General features: G+C 40.2%; 2 protein-coding genes across 3 annotated transcripts; one reads left to right on the top strand and one right to left on the bottom strand.

Annotated features, from left to right (window-relative positions):
* The first annotated feature begins 585 nt into the window (after positions 1-585).
* On the top strand, positions 586-15,970 carry LOC139675937 (lysosomal acid lipase/cholesteryl ester hydrolase-like). The gene is made up of 10 exons (XM_071564187.1): positions 586-732; positions 4,172-4,310; positions 5,591-5,705; positions 6,671-6,869; positions 7,478-7,587; positions 9,089-9,225; positions 9,755-9,895; positions 11,299-11,370; positions 12,278-12,346; positions 13,263-15,970. The coding sequence occupies exons 2-10, from the start codon at positions 4,179-4,181 to the stop codon at positions 13,494-13,496; spliced, it is 1,209 nt and encodes a 402-aa protein (XP_071420288.1). The 5' UTR covers positions 586-732; positions 4,172-4,178; the 3' UTR covers positions 13,497-15,970.
* Positions 14,810-27,066, bottom strand: ANKRD22 (ankyrin repeat domain 22). 2 transcript variants are annotated; one of them, XM_071564190.1, is made up of 6 exons: positions 26,483-27,066; positions 20,322-20,513; positions 18,435-18,542; positions 17,651-17,728; positions 16,707-16,805; positions 14,810-15,975 (listed from the first exon to the last, which is right to left on the bottom strand). In XM_071564190.1, exons 1-6 carry the CDS (start codon positions 26,501-26,503, stop codon positions 15,898-15,900), a joined length of 576 nt encoding a protein of 191 aa, XP_071420291.1. In that variant the 5' UTR covers positions 26,504-27,066; the 3' UTR covers positions 14,810-15,897. The 2 variants fall into 2 exon arrangements, with proteins under 2 accessions (XP_071420291.1, XP_071420290.1); XM_071564189.1 differs by lacking the exon at positions 26,483-27,066 and having other exon boundaries at positions 20,322-24,482.
* Between the last annotated feature and the right edge of the window lie 472 nt (positions 27,067-27,538).

Below are 27,538 nucleotides of genomic sequence, written 5' to 3'. Positions count from 1 at the left end.
GCTGACTACAACTAATTCAGCCACTAGGCAAAGATCTTTGAAGATACCAGTTTTCAGAGCTGATGGAAATGTCTTGGGATAAACAAGAACCCCTGTTTGTTCCCTCACTGAGAAAAAAGTTACATGTGTTCAAGGCTTCTTTGGCATTGGATTGTGATTAACACAGAATAAGATGGGGTTTATGAGTTGTGCTGTTCACTGGAAAACAGACTTAGGTCAGTCTGCAATGTTGAAGTTTACATAAACAAATGAAAAGCAATAGCAGGGACAGTGTTCTTGAGAGACTGTGTTGACACAAGCTGAACACTTGCTCCTTTTCATCTTAAAAGATCACATTTGAAGCAGCCCTTCAGTTGGGCAACAGTACTGGTCAAGATCTGCCACAGTCCCAGTGGATAGGAAGACCCAAGTCCCAGCTAAACATCCTAACCACTGATTTGTAGATACTCTGTAAACTCTCCTGCTCCGTGGTGCATTTGGGGTTTGGGAATTAAACAAGAAGATTTTTTCATCACAAAGATTTCCCCACTTCTGAAGCATTGCCAAATCAGCACTCAAACACGCTCTACAATACATGCTGCCAGCTCATGACCCTCACAGCTGCTTCCCTAAAGTGCTCATTTTGTTTTGACTTCCTTTTATCGGTGCAGGTTTCTGCCAGTGAATCAGTCTGCCTGTGGAGACAGACCAGGGACTGTGGCAGAAGACACAAGCAAGGCAGTCAAAGCAGAGGTAAGTTGCTTGTACATACATGCTCATAGTCTTTTTTCTATCTCCACAAAAATGTGCTGTCTTGCTTTTGTGCAGTTGGTTGTAAAAATAGACAATGTGTTGCCTCTCTGATCTGTAAGCCTATTGCTGTGCAGAGGTACTTCTTTGCTCAAGTTAGAAGACAAAGAATTTTGAGCTGCACAAAAGGAAGAAAAGGATAAATTATTTATATTTTCTCTACTTGTTTTCTTGAGTTTGAGAACAAGGTAATGAATGTCCCAGTACTGCAACAGTGTGCAATCTGGACGTCCTGTTCCTGCTGTGTAATGCACATGTATGTTTTGTTACTGAGTAAGGCAGCAAATTCTCATACGTGTTTAGTCATAGTTGTTGTTCTGTTTGGTACGTGTATGCCTTACAGCTTCTACAAAATAAATTTTAGACTGCTTAAGGCACAAGGATAGAAGGATGAATTTTGTAATTTCTTGCATATCAGTTTGAATCTTAGAAGTATCTAAAGACCTTTCAAAGGCATTTCTCTAACTATTTTTTCCATCTAAGCATGTTGTTTTACAAATTCACCTCACTAGATGAAAACAGTTGTTCATGTCTCCTGTCTTTATTCCTAAAGCATGGCCTGCCAAGATTGGTAGTAGTTAACCTGCTGTGTCTCATTCAAAGGTGAATACCTGGAAGTTCATAAGCCATGCCAGCTAAGCCAGGTGATCATACAGTGCATTGAGGAAAGTTTTCCCTAACAAGAGGAATAATTTAGCCTGCGCATTGCCACAATTAACCTGCGTTTGAAAACAAACTGAGACATTAGCAGAATTTTTTCATTCCAAATCAGATCCCCCATGCAGGGAGAGGGAAGTATATTTTATTCCCACTAGGACAGAATAAAACAGCAGAAAGCAAAACAAAGTGTTGCACTGCGTGAGTTGTGAGGCGTTCTGTTTTGACAACAGAAAGTTAGAAGTATTTGATATACAAAGAGAATCAAATGAATGTGTTTTGATGCCAGCTTTCAAGTTTGGGTGCTTGCAAATGCTGCCTCATTTCAAGTGTTTGATGACTCATGAGATTTGAATTCTTTAAATCTGTTCAGTCAAATTTATGGTTAAATTGAATATCACAAAAAGACAAAACATATTTTCCTATAAGGAGATTTAGAGAGTGCTAAAATCTCTTGGTTACAACTCTTTTATTCCCACAAAAGTTTTTCATCTTCCCTGTAACTTCACAGGGAATACTTTCTTATTTTCTCTTGATATTGAACATTTCCAAATACAAATACGCTTCATAGAGCACCATATCTCATCATAGCAGATGTCTTATGCTAGAAGCAGACTCAAGAAACATGTGGCTGCATGAGAACCTCTGTTCTTCATTAAAAATTGCATTCTCCATGTCCAATGCCTGGTTTAAGAAATACTTGTCTCCTGGGTCTGCTTAACTGCCAAATGGAACCTGTAATACAGACAGAGCTCCTAAAAAATTCCTTCACAAACCATGCATGCTGTGGCTGCTTTGAAGCTACATGGACATTGAAAAGTTGACCAGCTCACTCTTGCTGACTGCTCAGCTGATTGCCAGACACACAACTGCCTTTGGCCTCCTACCGCCCAGGCAGGCTAAACCCTGTTGAATAGTCCTTCTCTGACAAACAGTCCCCAGGAGCTCCTGTGAACCCCATTACCTCACAGGCTTGTATGTCAGTGCTGAACTTGGTCGATATTTGACGATTACATCAAAAGTTAATTACAAAATGGACAGAAAGGTGAGTTAACACAAGCACACCGTGGTCACAGAAGTGTGTCCTCTTATTCTGAGGAAACCAAGCTCACAAGAGCAGTGATGTCCCTGGTCATTACTGGTGAGGCAATCTTACAAGATGCCTTGATGAGCTGAAGCCTTACACTGCATTAGGTGTACCTTTTGTCCATGGATTCTATTGCTGAACATTTAGGACTCCTGCCTGATCTTTATGGTCTTTATATACATCCAGAACAACTGCTACTTTTCTCTTCACAGTCCTCATTCTCTACACACATTCAAGAACAGCATACAACAAAAACTAGATTTCTAAGGGCTTTTCAAGAATGTGTAAGCACAGTACTGAGCTTCATGCATTGATTTTTTTTGTACAGTTCTTCAGAAAGAAAAATTCTGCCCTATCTACCCACAGCTCTCTTGTAGGAAAGAAGCACTGAAATTGTGAGCAATTCCTTTGCTCTCCAAATATTTTTTAGCCCATAATCCCACACTCAGTAACTTTCTGGGGCACAGAATCTGTTCTTCCCTCTCTTAGGCTGTATTTGAGTCAAAATTTTCATGCTGAAAAAAGGTCTGGGAAGCTCAGAGATAAGTGTTCCAGCGTTCATTGTCCTCGGTTCTGGAAAATAAAGACGAAAGCTCAGAAGCATATGGCCTACTCCTACTGTAGGTGGAGTTTGCATAAACTGGTGCTGGATCAGCTGCACTCTGCAATTTATAATCAGAAAAGCTAATCTGGCACTCTCAGTCAGCCCAGGAAAGGGTAAGGTCTCAATTCCCCACGACCAATACAAGACCTGCACTGCAGATAGACATTTCTAAGAGATAAAGGAGACAGGCACCTGGCAACACAAAGGCAGTCTCAGGATCCATTGCTCACTGCTCGTGGCTGCTTGGTTGGTGGCCAAGAGGTGAAGCTGACTGGGAATTGACTCATGGTGATTTTGGGAAGCCACACACAGCCACTTTGTTTGCTTCATATTCTCAGAGTAACTAATTTCAAACAACTTGAACCTGGTCTGTGGCACATCACCCCATGATGAAAGCACAAGCTGGCACTGAACCACTGCAAGCATTTTGCCCTAAGGCAACTACATCTCATAGAGTCTCTGAATCACTCCTGGCCCCTTCATGAGCCTCATTACCTGATCCCTCACCGCAGCACAGCACTGACAGCCCCAAGAATGACATTTGATCACAGAAGAGGAGAGAGCAGGTTTAAAGAGACCCCATTCTGAAGCTCTTACCTCATTCCTGAGGAGACAGGAAACAAATAATACTTTCTTCTTCTTCTTTCACGTCTTCTGCTGGAAAAAGAGTAGAGACAGAAAAAAGCAGACAAGCTGGGTGATGGTCATCTGAGGTACTCATGCTTCCTTGTCAAACTTCTGCTAGGCTTGTATCAAGAGCTGGCCTTGTCTATCAGCCACAGTTCCCTTGTAATCTATAGAGTGTTCAGGCATATTATTGCATGGTATCCCCAAGTATTTTCTTCTCCTGTTCTGCAACCCTCTTAAACAGGGTGAGCTGTAGACAGCCTCCTCTCACAGAGGTAGTTATTCTAACAGGCCTTGGGAAACAGACCTAGGGCAGCCTTCAGGAGACTCCCCACTTGGTCTTCCAGTTGAATTCTGCACCACTCTCTTTCTAACAGACACACTCCTGTATTTGCTCTTTCACACAGCCCCAAGATGTGGTGCCTACTCATGCTGCTCTGCTCCCAAGGAATTGCCTTTTCAGCAGGATTCACAACACGCTTCACTCTGAGTGTCGACACAAGCCCGTACAAGAAGACTCGCAACCCCGAATGCTTTATGAACGTTGTAAGTCCTTTTCTTTCTAAAGTTTCTCTCCCAGTACCACTACTACTGTCCCATAACTAAGTCTTTGCTAGGAACCTAAGAAGGGCTCCTTCTATATTTCCCATTTTGCCAACCTGCTGTTTCCAAAACCACTGCCTTAGAGTCAACATCACAATGAGGGCTGGCTCTGAATGTGCCAGGGACTTACTGCATGAAGGCAGATACATAGCACTGCAATGGAGAGTGCTGGCTGGTACTTTCGGCTCCAAGGCTAGGCAACTTCCCAGAACCTCCTCAGGGCACTGATGATCTAGGCCACTGAATTCTGATCCCAGCAAGCAGACTCACCCCTGGATTGTGGCCAAAGCATAGACTACATGCTCCAGTTCATACCAAACTGAACAACAAACTTTTGCTTCATGCATTTAGGATGAACCCCAAGAGATGTATGATAAATGTGAAGTCCTGTAATGCCTCATGACAACTGCTTGCAGCCAGCTTTCTCAACTCATGTTGATATTTTGGGCTACTGCACAAAGGGAGGAGGGTAAATCTGGCAACACAACAAAGAACCCTCCAGTAACAGCCTGGAAGAAGCCTTGATTCTCCTTATCTGAATTGTCTGGGCTGCCACAGAGAAGAATTTGTTTGCAGTGGAGGCAAAGGCTGGTTTCTAAGCTAAAGCGCCTAAAAGGCCTGCCCTTCTGTAACAATCTGTTTGCTCAGTGGTAAGGAAGTTGAACCCATTCTTTAAAGACCATATTCTCACAACACAAGCTATTTCAAGATGCCTTGCCCTGAATCACCCAAGATTTCCTCAGAGAAATTAGGTGTAGGTGGTCTCATAAGTTCCTTTGACAAGATCTCCACCCTTGTTTGCCTTGCCTGTATGGCTTGCCTAACCACATTTGGCAAGAAGGGATTCCTTATGGACCCTTCCCATAGCTTTTTACATTGTCTTATGCAGGTAGGGCTGCATATTTAATCTGTAGAAAGGTATGATCTGTATCAACCTTGAAAAACATGACACACTATCTCCCAAAAAATTAGTCACTCAGTGCAGTTCTGCTTTGTCCCACACCAGGGAGCCTAATACTGAACAACTACCATCTAAGCAGGTCTGGAGAGGACTTTGCTGCATGTTTTTATAAGACCTGTAATATTTATTCTCAACCATGGTCATTATGGCCAGGGGTCTTGCAGTACCATCACACATCCCACACATTCACACTGTTCATCTTGGTCACCCTCCAGAACAGGACAACTTGCATGTTAGCAAACTCTTCTTTGATTTTCCACAGAGTGAAATTATCAGATATCATGGGTACCCCAGTGAGGAATATGAAGTTACAACAGAGGATGGATACATTCTTGCTGTTTACAGAATTCCTGCTGGGAGAAACAGCCAAAATACAGGTGCGACACAGTTAGAGGACGTAAGCAAGGTCTGAAAGCCAACTCCTCCCCTTGGTACATGCAATCGCATGTAGCACACCTTTCCATCTCCATAGCAGCACCTAGTCAAGAATGTGACTTGAACACTGAATTCATCTGAAGTTTGCAAATTCACTGTCTCTGCCTTATTCCAGACTTTTCTAGTATTTTTTTCTTTTCTCGCTTTTGGGTTTTTTTCCCTCAAATGGGCTGGGGGAGAGATTGGTAAACTGGATTTAGGGAGATTTGGCATTAACACCCTAAGTAGTATAAATAAATAATAGAAGTCTGATAAGAAAGCCTCTGAGGTCAGGCATATGAAAACTGATTTCCAGGCTTCTGAAGGATGAAGATATTCTTGCGGAAGGAGGTAAGAGATAAGGTCATCAGTGAAAAACAAATTCATTTCATCGGTTCCATCCCATTTGCTGATGCAATAAAAATTTCTCACTGGAATTTGAGGTACCCTGGGTACTGCTACTTTGTTTATTACTCTTTGTTATAGAATGGTTTATTTTGGATGCTTTCTCCTATTTGGAGAGGTTAAAACAGGGGCCTCTCAGCCCTGCTCAGGTCATTACCTAAAGGTGGATATGTTTCTTTGGATTAATTTTATTTTGTCTTCCATATACTATTATGCCTTCAGCATTCCTCAGCTTTAGGTAGATGGTTTCAGCATAAAGGCCTGTAAGCTGGCTTTCCAGTGCTAGAGGAGGTGGGGACAGGCCTCCTCAGTAAATTCTTTATTTGCCAGACCTGTCATAAAATGGCTATGAAATGTCATAAATTGGTTACTGTTGCATGAAACAAACCTTCAGGTTTCTTCGAACAATATCTATGTATAGTTCTCCTGGGAACTCCTTGAAGAAGAAAACCTCTCCTAAGCTGAACTCTGCACTCCAGTATTAATTAATGTTCCAATATAGGAATATTTTAATCTTTTTCAGGGCAAAGACCTGTAGTCTTTCTACAGCATGCTTTTCTAGGAGATGCTACTCACTGGATTTCTAACATGCCCAACAACAGCCTGGGCTTCCTCCTCGCAGATGCTGGCTATGATGTCTGGATGGGAAACAGCCGAGGAAACACTTGGTCTTTAAAACACAAGACACTTAAGCCCTCCCAGAAAGAATTCTGGAAGTTCAGGTACTCTGTAGAGAGAATTACTCAACACAGAAACTCCAAGGGGACTAGATAACTTCAGCCTGATGGCTTTTACCTAAACCAGCATCAGGATCTACAACAACCAAGGAGAGTAAAGAACCAGATGGAGAAGGATGCTCACTGCTACTCAGAGTTGGGAGTATTTGCTGGGGAAGAGATTTCAGACACTGGGAAATTAAATGGAATGCTGAGGAAAAGGTAGTACTGTGAGAGGGAGAGCAAGAACCTCAGCTAGAACAGGGTGAGCAGCCTTGCCTAGAAATCTCTAATCTCTCACAGTTGAAGTCAACCAAGAAAGCAATGTGTTTTGTAACCCGTGCTGGTGAAAGCAATGATTAAATTCAGTCCCCCAAGGGCTGCAGCTGTCAGGCAAAACTGGGACCCCCTCCATAGAGAGACCAAGGCATCAGGCAGCCTGTCTGTGCAGCTGCATTCCTCTGCCCACTTCCCCAAACCAAGCAGAGATGCAGACACAACCTGCAACCTCATCCTTCAATGGGTCCTGCTTGGTGCAATGAACAAACTGACATTCAGTAACTCATACTGTGATGGCTGAATCATCTGCAAGCTTTTTGTGTTTCTTCCTGTAGCTTCAATGAAATGGGTAAATATGATATTCCAGCAGAGCTGTACTTCATCATGAATAAAACTGGACAGACGGAGGTATACTATGTTGGTCACTCTGAAGGCACAACTTCAGGTAATGCTAGGACACTTATTCACAATGGCTTGTCTTCCTGTCTGATTAGTAGGTGGGTCTTTCCATTGATTGTGCTGTTTTCCTTGTTTGTAGACCACCAGAAAAACATAGAGATTTGTCTGGGTTGATATTTTGAATATATGCAAAACTTTTCTAAAAACAGTTTTGGTTACCCTTAACAAGCAAATAAACCTAATAGCAGATGCAGGTATAGTTTAAATTTTTAAATAATTAGAGATGTAGAAGTGGTCATTTACTGGGTACTTCAGGTACCATCAGATATTTTTCACAGCGATAGGAATTTTCATTAAGTTATACACATGAATGTTTATTAACTTCTTCTTTCGTATTAAGGTATACAATTAGAATCATAGAATATGCTGAGTTGGATGAGACCCACAAGGATCATCAAAGCCCAGGTCACAACCTGTCAAGGCCAGCCCCAAGAGTCATGCCATGTGCCTGAGAGCACTGTCCAAATGCTTCCCTTTTTGGGCTCTGTCAGCATTGGTGCTGCAAACACTTCCTTTGGAGCCTATTCCTTGTGAACAGGAGGGAAAAACTAAAATGATAAAACAGCAAATAAAATACATACTTTAAGTTAACAGAAGTCAAGGAAAAACAACCTCAACTTTACTAAGTCATGTGTCTTAATGTCAATCTTACAGTTTAAAGTGTAGTTCATGAGTGTCTATAACTGGCCTCATTACTGTTTAAAAACATAATGCCAGAGACTGAAAATTAGGAAAGAAAAACATTAATAGCTTCTTTTCTCTTAACCATTAGCATTAATTTATTTCATGGTCTCTGACTGCAGCTAACTTTCTTCTAGTGTCAACTTAAAGTTCTTGATATTTCTGGTTTATGTGTAAGATCCATGAATGGGCATTGATTAGAAATGAGCAACTGCCAGTTCATTTGTGTAAATAGCCCAGGAAAAAAGAGAAGGAAATGTGGGAAAAATCATATATTGTCACAACTCCAGAACTTTTCATTCTTTGCCTCTCATAAGAGTATTTAAAGACCCTCATGGCAAAAAAACCTAATCATCTAGGTTTTCCTCAGCTGCCTGTGATGCAAACAATTAGTTGAAATCACTCAATGCTCCCAGTATTCAGGTGATTATTCTATAGGTTCATGAAAGTTTAAACATGCATAGAAGGTTAGAGACTATAATCTGAAAAGCTCATTTTTTTATGAGAGTTTCTTGAACTACAGAGGGAATTGATGTTGTCAGGAAAACCTCACTGACATGTTGCCACAAAAACGGTTCTGATGAAGGCAATGCTCAGACATCCTCTAAACCTCAGAATGCACTTTTTCTCCCAAATAAAATTAGTTTCATAATTTTTCTTCAAAATTTGCCTTAAACAAAACATGCAGCACAGACAAACATGAACAGCAGACTGCAAATCTGGTATCGCTACCCACTGTTTATGTATTTATTTTATCTGTGGAAGATATCTTCACTAACTCAGGCTTGTCTCTTCTGTTTTTGCAGGTTTCATAGCATTTTCTACATACCCTGAGCTGGCTCAACGGGTGAAAGTGTTCTTTGCTCTGGGTGCAATAACTGCATGCCCACATGCTACAAGCATTCTGATTAAGATGACAAGTCTTCCTGAACCACTGCTAAGGGTATGTCATTTTTCCTTCCAAGACACCCAATGCTAGACTAACCTTCACAGTTTTCACTCAGCCTGAGACAAAGCATTCCCAAACAAGTGACATGCAGACACTGAGCTTGGGATGAATTGAGTGCTCTTGAAAAATCTGTTCCCAAAATCTATGGGGAAAAAAAGTATATAGAGCTTTCAGCTGAAGGCTGCAATAAAACTCTGTCTTGTGGAACTAATATTTTGCTGGACTCATGCAGGAGGAACTAAACCAGAACTGCAATAACAGCCGTGGTAATATCTGGAACTTCAAAAATGAGTAGGCACTGAGGTCACTACAGTAGAAATAGAAGTATGGCTTCCTCCAGGACTGATGACAGTTATGTGAAAAAGGAAGAATAAATGATGCACTATGGGGAAGAGTGTTTTATGGGTACTGTGAGGGTAAACTGAATGCTGCATTAGGAGACTAGGCTGTTAGCTACAATTTCCTGCATAAAATGCTTCTGTAACAAGAAAAAAAAAAGTGTTGTGCCTTTCCTTTCCTTCAGTTAGTATTTGGCAGCAAAGGAACCATGCACCAGGTTGGATTTCTGAAAGGACCCGTGACGCGGTTATGTACAACCCTGAATAAGTTTTGTGCCCATGTTCTCTGTTACATAGCTGGAGGCAGCATAAAAAATCTGAACACGGTAAGTATATGCAAGAACACCTACTCAAAGTAAAAGAAGAACTAAAATGATTTTGGAGGTTACACTTGTGCACTCTATCCTTATCTAGTTACCATCATGCATGTAAATGTACATAAACCACAACATAGTTCTTGGAAGACCGAGGGAATGCCAGGACATTGCATGCTGTCAACAGTGGCAGCATGGCTAGAGTTAAATGATGGTTGGGACCAACAATTAGGCACATTCCAATTCCAGAAAGAAAGGACTGAATTCTGACTAAAGCTATATTGTGTATGTCAATAGATGTACCCTCTTTGGGTGCTAAGCCAACTGGAACTTGGTCACACAGAGATGTTCTGTAAAAAGAGACAATGAATGGAGCCAGATTTCTTCTTGACAATACAGTTGCCAGTTTCCTTCCTTGACATGTGGACCCTGAGGTCCTCTGAACACTAGAAGAGATAGAACATAAAAAAGCCCCTTTTTTCTCTCTACTTCTCACTTGCACCAAAACTTAGTCCCAAAGAACTACTGCAAGGGGCACTGTCACATTTTGTTGACCTTAGAACTGGACCAAACAGCTCGATCTACAGGGTGCAGAGCTACACAAAGTCCTTCTGTTGTGTTAAGAAGTACAGCACACCTACAGTGGGATTCACAAACAGTAATGTGTCAGTCAGAGGGGACAGGAGAGACAGGAGAGTTTTCCCTTTGCTTGCCAGCATATGGACATGGTGGTCAAAGTGCAAAAGCTGGCCTGTATAATGTTTATTACTGCAATACCTGTAATGACTGGGGCCCACTTTTTTCCATCTACTACTTTTAGAAGCACATGTGGGAAAGCAGTTAGAATCAAAATTACAGTGCAAAAGCAATTCAAGGCATTGCAGCCCTTTTGAACTGCAGACCTTAACCAGTCACTAGTATGGTTCTTAGGGCAAGATAACATGGCTGAGGAAGAATCTTGGAAGATGGAACTGGAACATCTCCCTAACAGAATTATAAAAAATATAAACACAAATAAAGTGTACCAGTTTTGTAAGCTGGCTTCTTTAGGACTAGGAGTAAATTGAAGAGAAAAACAAATCTTCATAAGACTTATACCTGCATGGGAATTTGGTGTGAGGTGGGAAGACTACTTTGAAAGGATTGGAAGGTTTTTCTCTGCTTTTGCTGAGCACAGCATCCCACAGTTATACTATCTTTGGGGAATGGCCTGCTTTTGTGGAGAAGGTGTGCAGATGCATACTCTCAACCAACTATTCTGCAGTCTGCTTCTGAGTTTTCTATCTGATATTTGAGGAATAACCAATTAAAATGGAGGTTTAACAAAGCAGCAGTATGTTGCTCAGTTTCTTCACAGTTTTATTCTGTCACAGCACTGAATTTCTCTCTTTATAAAATTTCTGCTTTCTTCTCAGAGTCGAATAGATACATACGTAGGACATTCCCCAGCTGGAACATCAGTACAGAACGTGGTTCATTGGCAACAGGTATAACTGTGCACTGATGTATAAACAGTCTTTTACTTCTGCTTTTTATGCAACCAATAGCCTACATGGAAATCCGAAGACTATGGATCTGGAAAACTGACCATCATACCTTCTCAGCCACTGCCATGAGCACCTGCACACTTAATGTGGTCTAGAATACAGACGTGCTCCTGAAGACACCCCTGACAATGATTCCCAGCAGTCAGTCCCATAGGATACAACTAGCCAGGAAATGGAGAAAAACCACTCACAGCTAGTGACTTTGCAGTCTATTTTGCCAGCCTCTAACAAAGCAAACACAGATACAGCAAGACAAAAAAGCAAAGGCAACACAGCAAGCAGATTTCTAGCACATACTTAGCTACTTTAAACTGACAGACCTTGGTTTTCTCTCGGCCTTTATTACATACAACCACTCACAAATGAAACTACTTGTCATATTTCTGCAAAAAATAAAATCACCAAAACAAACAAAAAACTCCATGTATGCGTACTTAACTCTTCACTTACGAGTTCTCCAAGGTATATTGTATTACACTAGACTACTAATAGCCCTGACACATTATAGTCATTCGGGTTCTCTTTCCATGTGACAACTGAACCCAACTCTCCATCACAAACAGGCACCCCAACTTTAGTTACCTAAGGTAGTAAAGCAAAATTTTAATTAACAAAACATACCAAAGGTGGAAGATAAGGACCATGACAGAAAGCTAGCAACAGAAAAGGAATGAAGCCACTTACCCTATATCTATCCTCAATACACTGGAAGCCTGCAACCAGAGAAAGGTGGGGGAGTAACACAGTCCACTACTTGAGCCTTGACTTATATCACAGGCAAGAAAATGCTTCCTGCATTGTACTTCTGGTCTCCAATCACTTTCATTTTTTCTGCTCTTTTAAATAGGTAATACATACAGGCCAATTTCGAGCTTACGACTACGGCTCTAAGGAAAACATGAAGAAATACAACCAGGTAAGGCAACATGATTTCCCTGAGAATTCATTCTTGGATCCTGGTGAAATTAAAAATAGAAAAATTCAAATTTTAGCACACAGGAATGCTACCAAGGGGGAGAGTGGTCTCAGGTAATGTTTCAACCTAATCACACGCATAAGTACAAAAGTCTGTTCACAGACATGGCATAGGCAGACCCTTGCAGACAGCTAACAGAAATTCATTTTGCCTCCCCTACTGATTCAGGGATGTGTCCAATGACATGCTAACTTAAATGTCATTCTCAAAAGACTAAGAGCCACACCTGAGTCCTGGGACTGGATGGGTACAGGGCTCTCCATTTTCCCCAAAATCTTTAGGGCTTGCCTTTCAATTAAGGGAGAAAATGAACTTCACAGTTACAGTGAGCTCTCCGATGGATTGACAATCATTCCACTCTTAACCAGCACATTTTATTTGCAGTGTCCTGTGTTATACCAGAACAAGCTGTTTTTGACAGACAGAAAGGCTTCAGAGATATAGTCAGCCACTTGAGTTCCATGCATGAAAACTAACAGTTGCACTTCATGCCCCAATGAAACTTATAGATGTTCTCACCCTGAGTATACACAGGGAAAAACCCCACTGTCCTTGACTGATGAGCGCTGACCTTGTTCATTCTGTGCTCTCACCTCTGAAGGGCGCAAGCTGGTATCAAACTGCAGGACAACTCTTAGCCATGTGTTACAGAAAGATACAGGAATAGAATCAGTCATTCCTTTCATAACAGACAGGGAATGGGGCAATGAACAGTCAGAGGGTGGCCTTCATCCTTACGGTTTTACTGTAGGAAGGGCAGAAGGGAAAGAGAAGGAGAGATACTTACACAGAATCCTTTCTCTAAACATAACTTCTGATGCAACAGCATTTACTCAGCCTTCTCTCTCTTTTACAGACTGCTCCTCCTGTGTACGAGGTAGAGAAGATAACCATTCCAACTGCTGTTTGGAGTGGTGGACAGGACACCTTTGCAGATCCAAAAGACACAGCAAAGCTACTTCCTCAGATTACTAATCTCATTTACCATGAGCATTTTCCTGCATGGGGACATCTTGATTTCATCTGGGGCCTTGATGCAACGGAGAAAATGTATACGAAGATCATTGAACTACTAGCAAAATACTTTTGAAACCAAGTGCAGAGTGTTGATTCATTCAGTAAAAACCTCTAAAATTTCTATTTGGCAAAAAAAGATGGTATCTGGGGAAGAAGTAAACACGCAGGCACACATAATGGATACCTATATAAGTATTTATCTGTTCTTGTTTGTTTCTTGCTTTCCTCTTTGTTTGAAATTTTCCATGGTATTACTGTGACTGGTATCTTCCTGAGAAGTTTGAGATGTATATGAATGAAATTTGGAAACATGAATATATCTGAGCACATACTGCAGGGATCACTTAACCTGAACACCTTCTATTTCTACAAGACTGGTTTTCCTAAGCCCAAATTCTGTTGTTCTCACATATCTCTATGTATCAAGGCATTCCAATGCCCAGTTTTTTTCTTCCTATGGAGATCCAAAAGTGTAATTTGGTCATTTCTCAGTTGAAATGAGGATCTTTGTTTAAATTACAGAGAACTTGGCTTTTTAAAATTTTTTCCCTTCCTTATAGTAGCTTTCACTGTCCACATAGCCAAGAGATCTTCGAACATAAGAACCTGAGCAGAAAACAGATGACTACCAAACATCAAGGAATCCAGCCTCAGAAAAACTCATAGAAATATTCCTCTTCCCTTCATGCCTGCAAAGCATCCATATATTTGTTCACATGTTCTAAAACCCTCAGTTTTGAAGACCACAGATGGAAGCTGAGGAATAAGGAGATGTAGTCCCAGCTGGCAAGGTGCACTCCAGGCAATACAGTTTCCATCCTAGGAATTATTCTTGACAGTGGCAATGAAGCTGTTGCAAGCACTCTGAGATACCAGCTTTGACTTTTAGACTGTTCTGTGTCTTGTCCATTCTTTGTTAAGGCAGGTTCTAAAACATAGGAAAGCAGTGAGTTGTTTTTCCTTTCTAGCCACTAGCCCTAAGAAATGGCATCTTCACTTTCCATGCAAGTGCCTCACATCTACTCACCTACAAGCTGATCTGGTTGCTGAGTGTCTGTCCCCAGATTACATACAAAAAGTGCTCATTATTGCAGGCCACAACATGGAGCTTTGTTTGATGGGGTGTTTCTGCATGCAGCCTTAAACTCATATTGCCCAGCCAAGACTCAATGGAGTTGGCATTGAATAGAATAGTTACACTGAAAAATATGTGTCTTCTTCAACACAGGAAAAGTACACTAGCTTGTCTATGCATCTAGTGTAGCACCCATTAGCAATGCTACTCATGGGATCTATCTGCAGCACTTCTGACAGCTTACCGGAAAAGGCCAAAATTATCAACAGAAATAAAGACCCATTAGATCAAGAAGGCAAGGTACAGCAGTGTTCCAAAGGAGATTCCCTTTTATTGCTGTATTATTAAATCACAAAGCACCAGGCCACTTTAATACAATGCTTACAAATGCAGGTTTTCTTCTGCCTTAACCTATGAAAGAGAAGACTCATGGGTATATTATTTTTATTATTATATTATTATTGGTATTATCCCCTGCTGCATGCACCACTCTGAGAAGCATCCTATTCTGTCCAGTCCCATGGGAAGGATACCTCTGGTTCCCATCAACAGCATTTCATTTATTGACTTCTTTTTTCTTTAGTACACTGTTTATATTGGAAAGGTGGCAAGAGACCTTTTTCTTTCTTTTTTTTTTATTTTTTTGCCAAATATATTTTCATTACTGTTTCTTAATAGATTAAAGTGATCTGGGAACTGACTTTCTTTATTGTCTCCAACTAGGCATTGAATTTCTTTCTGCTGTGTCTGATATGAAAAAAAAAAAACACCAAAAAAAGAGAGAGAGAAAAAAAAGAGAAGATAATCCTACCCTTGTAGCAACATAAACATATTGAGAATTAAGGTGTGTGAAACTTGTAGGAGGGATGGAAAGAGAAAGTGCTCAACTGAAAGATCTATTTTCCCAGTCAGTCCCATTGTAGGAAGAGAAATACTTAGAGTAAGGGTACCACACTTTGTATAACTGCTGTAGCATATTGATTAGTTCTCATATAGAACAAGTAATGTGCACTCTAAAGGATATTTTATTTTTTGCCTTGTCTGCCAACCATCATATGCAATGTTAGGCTTCCAGATATTTTATAACTAGCTTTCGAAATCCACAGTCTGCAGAAGTCAACTAATAAAACCAATGAAGCAGATGGGAAAGGCAGTATTTTGAACACTATTGTAATCATTCATGGCTCAGTAAAATCAAATCAACTCCTTCCAGCCCACACGTGGCCTTGGGGGAACTGTCAAGTCTCACACAAAGTTGTCAAAGTCTACAGCAAGTAATGGGTGAATGTGACCAAGTCTTTACCAAGTAACAGCACTCATCCTCTGTAGGATGTTTGCTGTTATGCAAAATGTATTGTCAGATGAGGTAATTTTCTGCATGTTTCAGAGTCCTTGATGACTAGGAAGTTTTTCTTAGCACGCTTTCAATGTTGTGAAACTGTAATCTTCTTGCTATATCTAAGGGAGTCTCCCCATCCTGAAAGAAACAGATGAAATACATTGCAATATGATAGATATTGATCAAGTACAAAAAGCTTTCCTGAATTGGCCACCCAGATGCAGTGCTCTCCTGTATAAGTTTCCCTGTCATATTCATTCTCCTAAAACAAAGGTTTCAGAACATGTTGGGTCTAATACTACTCTGACTGAATACAGGAACGGACACCTCCCATCCAGTAGGGAGAGCCATTTCACTGTTTCCCGGGACTAATATCCAAAAGTGCAGAGCAAAGCTAAGATTTGGATTCAAGAGCAACATGGGGAATATATTGCTCACCTCAACTCAGTAATGCAGATACACTCAGAGCAACATTTGAGCTATTCTGGTGACAGGAGCATCTTGACTTAGCCTCTCAGAAGAATGGTGCCTAACAGCACCAAAAGCACCTAAAAGGCTTATCACTCCCCTTCAGCCTGCTTCTTAGGAACAACTGTAGAGCAGTCTGAGTTAAGAAGAGGGACCATAAAGATAGCTAAGACATGCCAAGCCAGGGGACATACAGGCAGTGTTTACTGGTAGAAATCCAGCAATGAAAAATTTGTACTTTGAAGTTGCTCTTGCTAACAAAGGCAGTGGAGCAAATATTTTATACCAAACACAAAACAACTCTGTTGCCAGGAAGCTGAACACCTTTTTCTTTAAACTGCTGTAAAACCTACTGGTTCAGCGTCATGATAAGAACATAGTTATGAATTTCACCTTCTTACCTGATTCTTTATAGAAGTGTCTGCATGAGCTTGAAGTAGCAGAGGAATGACTTCCTGGTTTTTCATTTCACAAGCATAGTGAAGGGCTGTGCTACCAGACTGAAGGGAGACAGAAGCAGATGAATTTCAGCTCTATGAATTCTTTAGTAGACCTTAAGCAAGTTCCTGTAGCCTTGGTTTTCCTCTGACAGTTGAATGCGAAACACACATACCATTTCCTGCCACGATACACTACATAAAACAAATACATTGTCATAAGGGCAACAGGAACAAAAAAACCCTCATTCTTTCCCTGGAATGCAGCTGCTAAAACCGGTCTGATACCTTTAGGAGGAAGTCAATAGTTCTTTACTAATTTCAGAGGATTTCATGCCCTTGATCTCAGCTAGGTCTTAAGCAATACTGTTTGCTCACACTTCAGTGTTTTAGAATTTGGTTGCTGATATAAATTAGGTCTTCTTTTCTATCTTAGAGTAGCTCTTTACTACACCCAAGTAGTCTAGTGAATACAGGACTCTGTATATGACAGATCAACACACTCTGAAGTCTAAGGGAAGACACAGGGTCTAGCCCATAAATGTGCTTCAGTACAAGAACTCATAAATGCTGATAAACTCAGACCCTTATATCACTAGAATCTTCACTGGATCAGATATTGAATACATAAGTATCTCAACCCAGCCTGCCTGAATTCTCTTTTGAGGACATTGTTCAGAAAAGGAGAATTTGTGGATCAGTGGGGATTATTTCTGAGTACATTAGTACATTGAAAAACTGTTGCCTAAGTGTCAAGGGAAAACACTGAATTCTCCTTGTACATCACAGACAGTTCATTCCCTGATCCCACTCTGAAAGCAGGACTATGTTGCTAGAAGATTCTATAGTCTCTGTTTAGAAATGTTGCATGCAAGAGAACTACATTTACATTTTCATGAATCACTTACAGAGTCTGTAGCATTCACATCAGCTCCAGCTCTAAGCAACATCTTGATCAGGTTTTCATTCTGTTTAGTCTTTGAGACCTGTTTGGTGCAAGAGAAACACAGTAAGACAGTTCATCTCCATATAGTGCTAAGTAAGTTTGGGCTAAAACAGTGGGATTTTCAAAATAGAACAGTGTCTTCTGCAAATGCTAGGCTGAGGTACTGATAAAGTTATGTTCCTGCACCAGCTATATTCACAGCAAAATTCCTGCTTCTTCTGTTGTACTCATCCATCCACTCCTTGCTTTAAGAAAGCAGTTCTATATTCTGTACAGGTCCTGGCCTGAACTACTGCCATGAAAAATGTGATAAAGGGAAAAGGAAAGATACAGTGTAAAGTAAGAAATGTTGGGTTTTGGAGCTGGCCAGGTTCCGGCGTGAGAATCATGATGTAACCTCCATAGGAGTATGATCAGTGTTCTGATTTATTGTTTACATTACACACACACACATATCACATATTCTCTCAGTCTATGAATAGTACAGGAATATCATAGGTCAGTGGCTAGGGCGTGCTACCAGCTGGATTGGTGCTTCTCTCAAAACTATGCTTTTCTGTATCAATGTGTTTACCTGCTTCTCCCAACGGTTGCCGCATTCTATCTATTGTTTACTGCTCTTCTTGAAGCAGGCTCAAGGATACAGAGGCCCCGTTTCCCTCTCCATGGCCTGGGCTGTGCACAAAAACTTCTAAGTTCAAATTTCTTCCAACAACAGTGTCTTTCCTACTTTCATCCAGACTCACCATGAGAAGATATCCAATAAGCATAACTGGCATGAGGATTATGATGAGCACATAGTCAAGGAAGGTAAACCGTTTTCTCACAGCATAATGCAGACAAGTGCGGTCCTTCTAAACACAAAATAACTCTGATTAGTACCAGATTCATTGATCTGACTTTATTTGTTTAATATTGTCAAGAGCAGACCATTTTAAATTTCACTATCTACTAGTAATATTCCTCTGATTTTCAAGCAGAAAAAGACACATGTATTTTCCTTCCTTCAAGCAGAGGCACATTTAACACACACAGGGCCATGGAAATTGAACTATACGACACGCAAGGAGGATGTGGGATCCAAAGAACTTTTTGTGCATGTCTGCAAACTTGGACACAGCTGCAAAGGGTCAAAGGACAGAGCAAACATCTCATGTGGAAACTACAACCACTCAGCAAGTTCAATCAGCAGGAAGAATGCCCATAGTCCTTCTTATGACGGTGCTGGTTATTGAAGCAAGGACATATGAGACTTTAGGACATCTCCTTTGGGACATCTGAGAAATACAGGCAAGTAGCAAGAACCACTGCAGATTCTTAATGAGAACAGAGTATAAAACCCACTTTGTATCAAAGCAACTAAAGGGCAAGGCTGTTTTGTGCTAGTGTTAAGCTTCCTGTAGGTTGTCAAACTGGAATTTGACAGACTAGATTACAGTGTGACACAGGGGCCCAAACTAAGCAGAGAAGCCCTTCTGTGCCACCTGCTGCTCCTCATTCTCCGTCTTGAGCACCACAGTTAAGCTCTGTGCTCAAGGGCCTTATTCCTGTGAAGGTGAAGCAGGGAGGCATTCAAGAAAGACAGGCACGGCTAGCAAAAGTCTACAAATGCAATAAAAATTATCTTAGTGTAAAACACTGACCCCTTTTGAAGGGTTTTTGAGGTAAGATGAAGAACTTTCTGCATTGAGAAGAAAAGGTGGGATAGAATATTCCACTGGCCCCATGAACATTTGTAGCTCTCCAAAGAAATGAACAAATGCACTGGAGACCAGATATGTAAGATAGCCCATAAGTGTATAGGAACTTGATAAAAATTGCCTTATATGAGATGCTATAATACAATTGACAATGCTGCAGCGTTTTTTCCTGGCTAGTTATCACCCCTAATAGTGTAAGAATAAATCACTAATTAAGTCAGACCACACATCTTCCAGCCATTTTTTATTTGTAACCCAGCAGAAAATTTGTCACAAAAACAACTTTCTTACCCCATTAGGCATGGTACTTAGTTGTTGGCTGGGGTTAAACAGCAAGGCAGATAGGTTTCCTAAAATAGGGAACAGGGTAGGAAGACAGAGAAGGCTTCCCTCCTTGCCCCCCAGGACACCATTACCTGTCATGCTACTGCTCTGTAGCATGAAAAAATGTAGGTCTGCAGAAGAAATAAGGAATCTTTCTGTTGAGCCAATCTCTCCTCAGGGACACATTTGTGAAATATTGTCAGTCTCTTGTTCAGATCTTTGTTTTAGCCAGCGTGAAGAAAAAGGCAGTGGAAAAAAGGCTACAGAAGAGATAGATGCAAGGGGGAGGGCAAGAGGAATGTGGACTGCTGCTGCATGGGCAAGCAGGCAGAACCCAATGGGGACCAGGGGCGGTATGCAGTCTTACCTAACTGGAGAACATGAACAGAGAAAAATTCAGGTTTGCAATTTTATTATCTTGCATGTATTAACAAGTTAAGAAAAGAAATGAGGAGAGTAAAAGAAACATATAGGTTTATTGAATTATAATTTGAGAGTTATGCCTCAGTAGGAAAAAACCCTCAGGTTTGTTTGTGCTTGCAAGTGTGTCCATTTGCACTTCTAGAATCTGAAATAATAGTCACAACGAAGGAGTCAGTGGACACTAACCTTATTTCTGAGGTTGACATCAGCATGTCTTCTTAGAAGATAGCTAACTATCCTGTTGTTCCCCTGTTTACAGGCACAGATTAAGGGGGTGTCTCCACTGAAGTTGTCCTGGATGTTCAGGTAGTTGCAGTTGCTCTCCAAAAGGAGCTGAACTTTATTAAAATTGTTGTAATAAGCTGCCTGACAAATGGGCTGAAGGGAAAAGATATTATTCATCATTACGTGTTTCATTAAGACATCCATACTTCCCATTCTGATTTACTGCTTGCACATCCTGAAATACTTGACAAAGATTGTAGTTTCTGGTGACTTCCAGAAGATGGTGATAGGAGACACGGCTGCAGCTGCCACACAGCAGCTCTCAACCCTTAGCCCCAGAGGTCACACAGCAGTTCTCAGCCCTTGGCCTCAGAGGTCACACAGCCTTTGCATAGTGAATGAGTTCTCTGCTCATTTTGGATGTTTCTTCTATAATCCAAGAGATAAATCCGGTTTATGTGCAGCCATTAAAAAAAAAAAAAGAGCTTCTGATCTCATAGAAGCTGGTCAGTGTATTAAGCAGCAAGCAGGGACAAGCCCATGTCTCTCTGACTGTACAAGAGACTTTCACTTTGGCTGAGCACTGCTGAACAGGAGGTATCACTCCTGACTTGTCACTTCTCAGAACAGAATCACATTTCAGCTGAAAGTTAAAAAGCCACCCACCCCGATATTTCTTTTTAAGTTTGAAGATAAACTTTGCACCTAAAAAAATCCATGTCTGTATGCCACTGCTCAGATCCTGTTTGGCTTTTGAAAACTGCTTGCTGCTCAACTTTTTGCTTAGTATTTTTATACATCTTTGACCTAAACTGCAATTCCTTCCCCCTCCAGCAGCAAGAATTCAGATTAAGGAGCGTCTGAGAATGGCAGGAGTACTACTAGTTTCTAACAGTCCAGTACAAGCATAAAATAACAATGAGAAGTAGGACAGACTGGTAACATTTGAATTCACCAGTCAAAAAGAGACTAAGGTTCTTTTCTTCTGTCTTTGATACCAAGGATTTTATTCAATATTTTCCAAAATAGGAATTTTTTTAAAATATTGTCTACAGTTTTTCCTTTCAATTCTCCTTTTTTTCACATCCTAAATACATTACATGAAAAGATCTGACCTTGAACTCAGAGTTCATTCCTCACTCTGCCTGCAGTTACTTCCCTCTCCCCTCACCCCATATTAAAAGTATTCATCTTATTTACACTTTCATTTCAACCAAATTTTGATCAACAACCCAAGTTTCCCTCTAGTATCGTGACTTCTGGACAGCTGCATAAGAGAAGTCATTTGTTTACAAAGAAAGTATTTACATGCTTAGCAGACCTTGCACCACTTCTTGTTTTATTATTTCAGACAAAAATCTACAAAGAATACATGCAATAGTGTAATTTGCACATCTGCCTGTATTCTCACAAAAGTCTACTTATGTCATTTATTATTTTGCACTCCACCAGGACCAGAACTGTTTTAAGGATTTTGAGGAGAAAACCCTCCTTTAAATCCCTTTCAGTGTGACTTGCACACAGATGCCATCTACACGATTAGATTTCTCGAGAACCTTGCTCTCTGTCATGTTGGTGTCTAGTACTGTATCTTCATGTTCAGGAAAGAGAAGATCAAGTGAAGTCTGCCTGCACCTCTGATTTCCCTACTACTCTTGCTTTTAGGTATTGCCTTGCTTATTTAAAGATGCAGAAGATTTGCTGCTTTATTGAACATCTGCTCAAATTGCAGTCATTTACCACACAGTTTTATTATTTTCTGGAATAATTCTCGCTAGTTCAGCAACTCATGTCACCAAACGATGAGCTTTTTGGCTGTTCATTCTGTACTGCCTCAAAGACTTTTACTTGGTAGACCATTAAACTCAAGGCATTTCTGAACTGATACAGTCACTAACCTGCAGAATCTTTTTCTAAACCTTACATTACTGTTGAACTCAGTTCTAGAGCCACGAATAATGATGGAGTACATACCAGTTCCTAGGAGACCACATTATCTAGGACTGAAGTCACGCACAGAGACCAGCACACATGACTCCCACATTCTATTTTACCTACCAAAACTGGCTGTTCTCAGAAAACATCTAGGGCACAGAAAATGTAAGGAAGGAAATCTAATCCATTCCTACAGCTAATACATGGATAACTGATGTACTTAAAGTATTTTTTAACTTATTATTATTGTTCACTGCAGTGGGGGTTTTGTAGAAATTATTCTCTTCTGTATTAATATGTTCTGGTTTTGTTTAAAGAAAAAAAAAGACAAACTTTCTTCTGGTTTTATGGGATTTTTTGAGGCCCACTTTGTTGGTTTCTACTTTAGAAAATTCCCCTTTTAGTCAAAAAAGGTGAAAAGTCCCATAGATCAAACTTGCATACTTCCCAAATTGGCAAACATGACTAGAAGGGCAAACACAGTAGCAGAATATTTAAGTAAGTGAACAAAGTAATACAAACAACTATAAGTTCATTATATTGATATCAATACCAATAGGGATTCAAAATGTGTTAGCAAAGCATAAAGATAAGAAAAATTACAAGTAGGTGGCAATCTGACACCTGTCTAAGAAAGTCAACAGAAACAGCAACCAGTGGCAAATGCTATATTAGATAGTCTCTGTCACAGAAAGAGAAGAGAGCTGTTACAGAAGGCACTTAGCTGGGATAGTTCTTGTGGCTTGGGTCCAAAAATGAGATCAACCTATGGCAGGAGCATGAAACATCTCTACAACTGAGGAATATGAAGAGCCTGAAGAAAGATTGATTTGTTTAGTTGGGCTAGGGAGAGATAGGGTTGTAGAGTTCCAAAATAAATTAAAGAGTAAGTGTTAAAGAAGACCCAATTAATTTCAAGGGGCAAGGTGAAAAAGGTGCTATATCTGGCCAAGAAATTTAGCATGAAAACTATAAAGAGATTTCTATTCATCTACAGAGTAAAATAGACAAACAGCTTTTCAGTAGCAGCAGAATGGATACAAAACCTGACTGGCTACAGGCTGGAGCCTGAGCATATGCCAGAATTTCTGTGGTTGTGAAGACTTTGCCACAAATCAGTCTTCCATGTTTCACTTTTTTGGGTCTCCACTCTGGCATCCCTATCTAAATGAGGACTATCTGTTCTTAAGTCTGCTTTAAACAATTCTCCAAGCTTTGCTCAGAAGACAATCAATGGAGTTTCTTACAAACATAGCATTAGATGGCACCTATCTGGAATATCAGCAGGGAGGCCAATTATGGAGTTAGAACAATGTAAGGTATTAGAAGCAGATTCCATCCAAAACCCAAGAAAACAAATTTCCTTTAAGTCTACAGAAAATCTGGGAGGATTGAAGACTGAGAAACTTCACTTAGTTATCCACAGTGTTAGAAGAGTAGCTCAGCAGTGATAAAACTTAACAATTAGCTTCAGATTTGTGTTATGGTTATTAATATTATAATAGTCATATTCTTATGTTATTGTTATCCACCCATCATATACAACAGGGAAATAAACCTGTGGGATATGTACTCAGAATAACTGGGATCACATGCAAGGTGGAAGTCATATCCAAAGAATCCAAAGCTCAGGTCTCAGACTTGGGCTTAGCTATAGAGAGGAGCAGAACTATGAGAGCAGAAGTCTGATGGCAGTGGAGGACAGCCAGCAGAACCCCTGCAGCTTCCCTTGTCAGAGATGTACTGGCAAGCAGAGTACAGATATAACATCTATAACATCTACTTTAGGGATGTGTGAGAAACAAAGCCCAATGTTCCTACAATGAAAAACTCTGAAGAAAGTATCAGTGGGAACTGAGTTCACAACTTCTGGAGAGGCTTGCACTCCAAGACATAGAGTGACTATTCTTGCCTACACCACATTATTTATAAATCTCAGTGTTCTGACTGCCCCAGAGAAGTCACAACAGACCTGGCCCACCTCCATAAGGTAGAAGGGCAGACCTGGCACAGGCACAACAAACTGCACGCAACAAAAACACGAGCTCAGGTGTGAAGGGAGTGGGAGCAGGACCAAGAATTCCAGCTTAGGTAAAGAGGGAGTGCCTCTTTGAAGTGTTTGGCAGCAAAGCCCTTCACCTCTGCTCTCATTCACACATCTGCAGCACCACCCAGCATTCAGACAAGATACAGAAGATGAGCCTGACAGCATGATGCTGCACAAAACATACATTGGAAGGGAGGGAAAAAAAGGAGAATCACAACACCAAACTCCTTTCACCTTCATCAAGTGTGCCTTCTCCATGCCATAGCATAAGGGCTAATCATGAACGAGAGTACAGTTTGCCTGTCTGAAAAAAGCAAATAACAGACACTGGAGAGTGAAAATTGGAGTTTGAAGGTTACATATGCTAATGATTGAGTTCTTGAAATCTCTCTTTCTACAATACTTCTTCTGCAAGCCCTTCAGACCAGGATTTAATTGTTCAATATCTATCTAAGGCTTCAGTAAAGGTGAGAAGTACTTACAAGACAGACAAGATGGCTGAGATAGATTGCCAGATAGAAGTGCAAGAAAAGCAACAAACTTTCACTGTCAGGAAGTTCAATTGCAGAACTGATTCTTCAGGGGAGGGTGATTAATTCATTATGCAACATGTGATTGATGTCAGGTCCTGGTATTTTTCTCGGATCCAGATGAACTGCCACATCTGAATTTTTCTGCTTGTTTTCAGGGTTTCTTGTATCCCTCTCTGCTTAGCTTTGCTGAGCTAGTGATAAACCTTGAGCTGTTCATCAAGTTCTACCACATATGAAATAAAGATTAAAGGCACAGTATGAAAGACAAAGTATTCAGCCAGTAGAGAGGAGGTGAAGGTAAAGCCTGTCTTGCAACTAGAAGCACAATTTGAGTTTATAATTGCTTCCGCCTTTGAGAACTGCAGGGGATTGCCTAAATTACACCAGCATTTTGCAGTTGTTTAGACAAAAAGGAGATACTTTGCAAAGTCAAAATATGCTAAATCAATTCATAGCCTCTTCCTGTGCACTAAAATTATTTCAAAGGCACACTATGAACTAAACAGAAAAGTCTAATTTATGTTTTGGATGCTGAGGTATGTACTAATAACCGATGCCTATTACTCAGAAAAGGCAACATACACTTTCTTATTTTCACTTCTCTAGATTTCTGTCCTGTAGAAATGAGCACCACTTTACCCAGAAAAATGTCTCTCAAAATTTTTAAAGAAAGATAACTAATATATATGAAAATACTAACTAATAAACACGGGAAATATGGACAGCGTTTGAAAATTCTTTAAACACCTGTTTAATTAAGCTAGATGACTCTCTTTTCCTGTGCAATACTATCTCAGATTAGTAGATCTGGAGAGAGGCACCAAATTGTTTCAGAACAGTCTGTTCAACTATTACCTTATGAATGCACAGATTCAAGCTCCCCGTAATACTGAAAGAAGAGAAGATACTTGATTTCATTGAATAGCTTTTTAAAAATAAAAGGGTGTCTTTCAGCACAGAAATGTAATCTTTTAAGGGAACAGCTATGTAATGCTATCTCCAGAAGAAGAAACAACAGTGCAACACACTCTATTCACAGTCATACAGGACAAAAATCCTCATTCGTTCCCATGTGTACAAATGGGAAGTTAATGGAACTATATGGTTTACATATCACATATATGCTAAAGTCCAGGAAAAAACTAAATGAATCACAGTCTGTGGAAAAAAAACATAAAAGGAAGCTAAAAAACCCAAAACCAAAATAATCACCTTCCAAAAACAATTTGGGGTGAGCGGGATGTTTTCTTAGGCATTTGTTTTATTATCTATAGCCAATGTAAGCCAAGGAGTTGTCTGCTTTTTGCAAAGTTGTTTGTTGCTTGCACCATCTTCAGAATCATTCTGATCTCAATACAGAACAACAAAAAATGTTGAACACATACTTTGTGAAGTTACAATAATTACACCAGTTATTACATTTTCTTTGCTCCTACAAACAATACTTCTGACAACTTGTAATAGCCAAAGGAAAACATTTCCAAAAGGGAAAAATCTTCCAGATCTGTATAAGCCTGTATACGGAAGGCGGAGAAGGGAACAAACCAAATCCAGTAATATCCATACCTTCAATAACTTCAGTTACTGTGCAAAAAGTGGTCACGTACCTCTGAATAGAGTATTCCCATGCCTATTCTTCGGTGCTTGAGCTCGTTCTTGTTCAACTGCCCAACAAGTTCACCTCATTAGAATGCACCTGAGTTTGTTTGAATCTGGTTAATAGTTAACTTAAAAGTATCACTCTTTCTTAAGCTATATTTCCTTTCAGAGCTTTCTACCCAGTAGTATAAAACAATTGTCTTCAGAAACCCAAACCAGGGAGGCAAACGTGAGAACAACAGCTTCCCGGAGACTGACAGAACAAGTTACAACACAGAAGCATTTTCCTTTGTTATTTTTGCAATAAAGGCCTCCAGTTACCTAAAAAGGAAAGTAGAAAAACAGGTCGAGGAGGGGAGGAGGGAGGGACAGAGAGAGGAAGAAAGTTTCACAAGTGAAAAAGAGGGGTGAGGGGAAGAATAAAAAGCTTGAAATCTAAATCTTCAGAGAAATAACTAGTTTGCCACCCAAACTACTTCTGACTAGAACATATTCTGCACCCTCTGCAAGAACACCTCAAGATTCTTCTCAGGAAAATGGAAGCACCTAGATCCCATGCCTTTAATTTAATGAGAGCTCCTAGTACAATTAGTCTCAGTCTCCAATGAAACAGGCCAGCCACTTTCATCACCTTTTGTTCAGTCTACTCTTCCTAGCCCCACCCAAACAATGAATATGATTCATGTTTAACCTGATAATTTTATATGTTAATTGGGAAGAGAATTATTGTTGATGGCCCAGAGGATAAGATGCTGATAGTACTACACTCAGTCTTTCCAAGTAGGGCATGTGTATTTCAAGTGTCTGCACACACCTCAAAATATCTTTCCCCTTTATATTTTAAATTAATGTTCCCTGTATTTCAAGTAAACATTAAAACCAGTTTTAAATCTTGTAAGTATGCATCTTAAATCCAAGCCCTTTACCTTACATTTGATAATTTTTATTTTCATATAATTTTCATATTTATTCTCCAATGAGGTAGAACACCATATAAAATTACTTATCTCTATCCTTCTCTAATTAAATTGTATAGCCTCACTGACTGTAGCGTTTGTTCACTG

This window comes from Pithys albifrons, chromosome 9, assembly GCF_047495875.1.
Source record: "Pithys albifrons albifrons isolate INPA30051 chromosome 9, PitAlb_v1, whole genome shotgun sequence".
NCBI lineage: Eukaryota > Metazoa > Chordata > Aves > Passeriformes > Thamnophilidae > Pithys > Pithys albifrons.
This window is presented reverse-complemented; position numbering and strand designations above follow the sequence as displayed.

Excerpts from the sequence above, each read along its gene's own strand:
- LOC139675937 (XM_071564187.1), top strand. The coding sequence starts at position 4,179 with ATGTGGTGCCTACTCATGCTGCTCTGCTCCCAAGGAATTGCCTTTTCA. Across the intron at positions 4,311-5,590 it reads CCGAATGCTTTATGAACGTT|AGTGAAATTATCAGATATCA; the intron begins GTAAGTCCTTTT and ends GATTTTCCACAG. Across the intron at positions 5,706-6,670 it reads GAGAAACAGCCAAAATACAG|GGCAAAGACCTGTAGTCTTT; the intron begins GTGCGACACAGT and ends AATCTTTTTCAG.
- ANKRD22 (XM_071564189.1), bottom strand. The coding sequence starts at position 20,573 with ATGGGAAGTATGGATGTCTTAATGAAACACGTAATGATGAATAATATC. Across the intron at positions 18,543-20,321 it reads ATGTCAACCTCAGAAATAAG|AAGGACCGCACTTGTCTGCA; the intron begins GTTAGTGTCCAC and ends TTTTGTGTTTAG. Across the intron at positions 15,976-16,706 it reads ACACTTCTATAAAGAATCAG|GATGGGGAGACTCCCTTAGA; the intron begins GTAAGAAGGTGA and ends TGTTTCTTTCAG.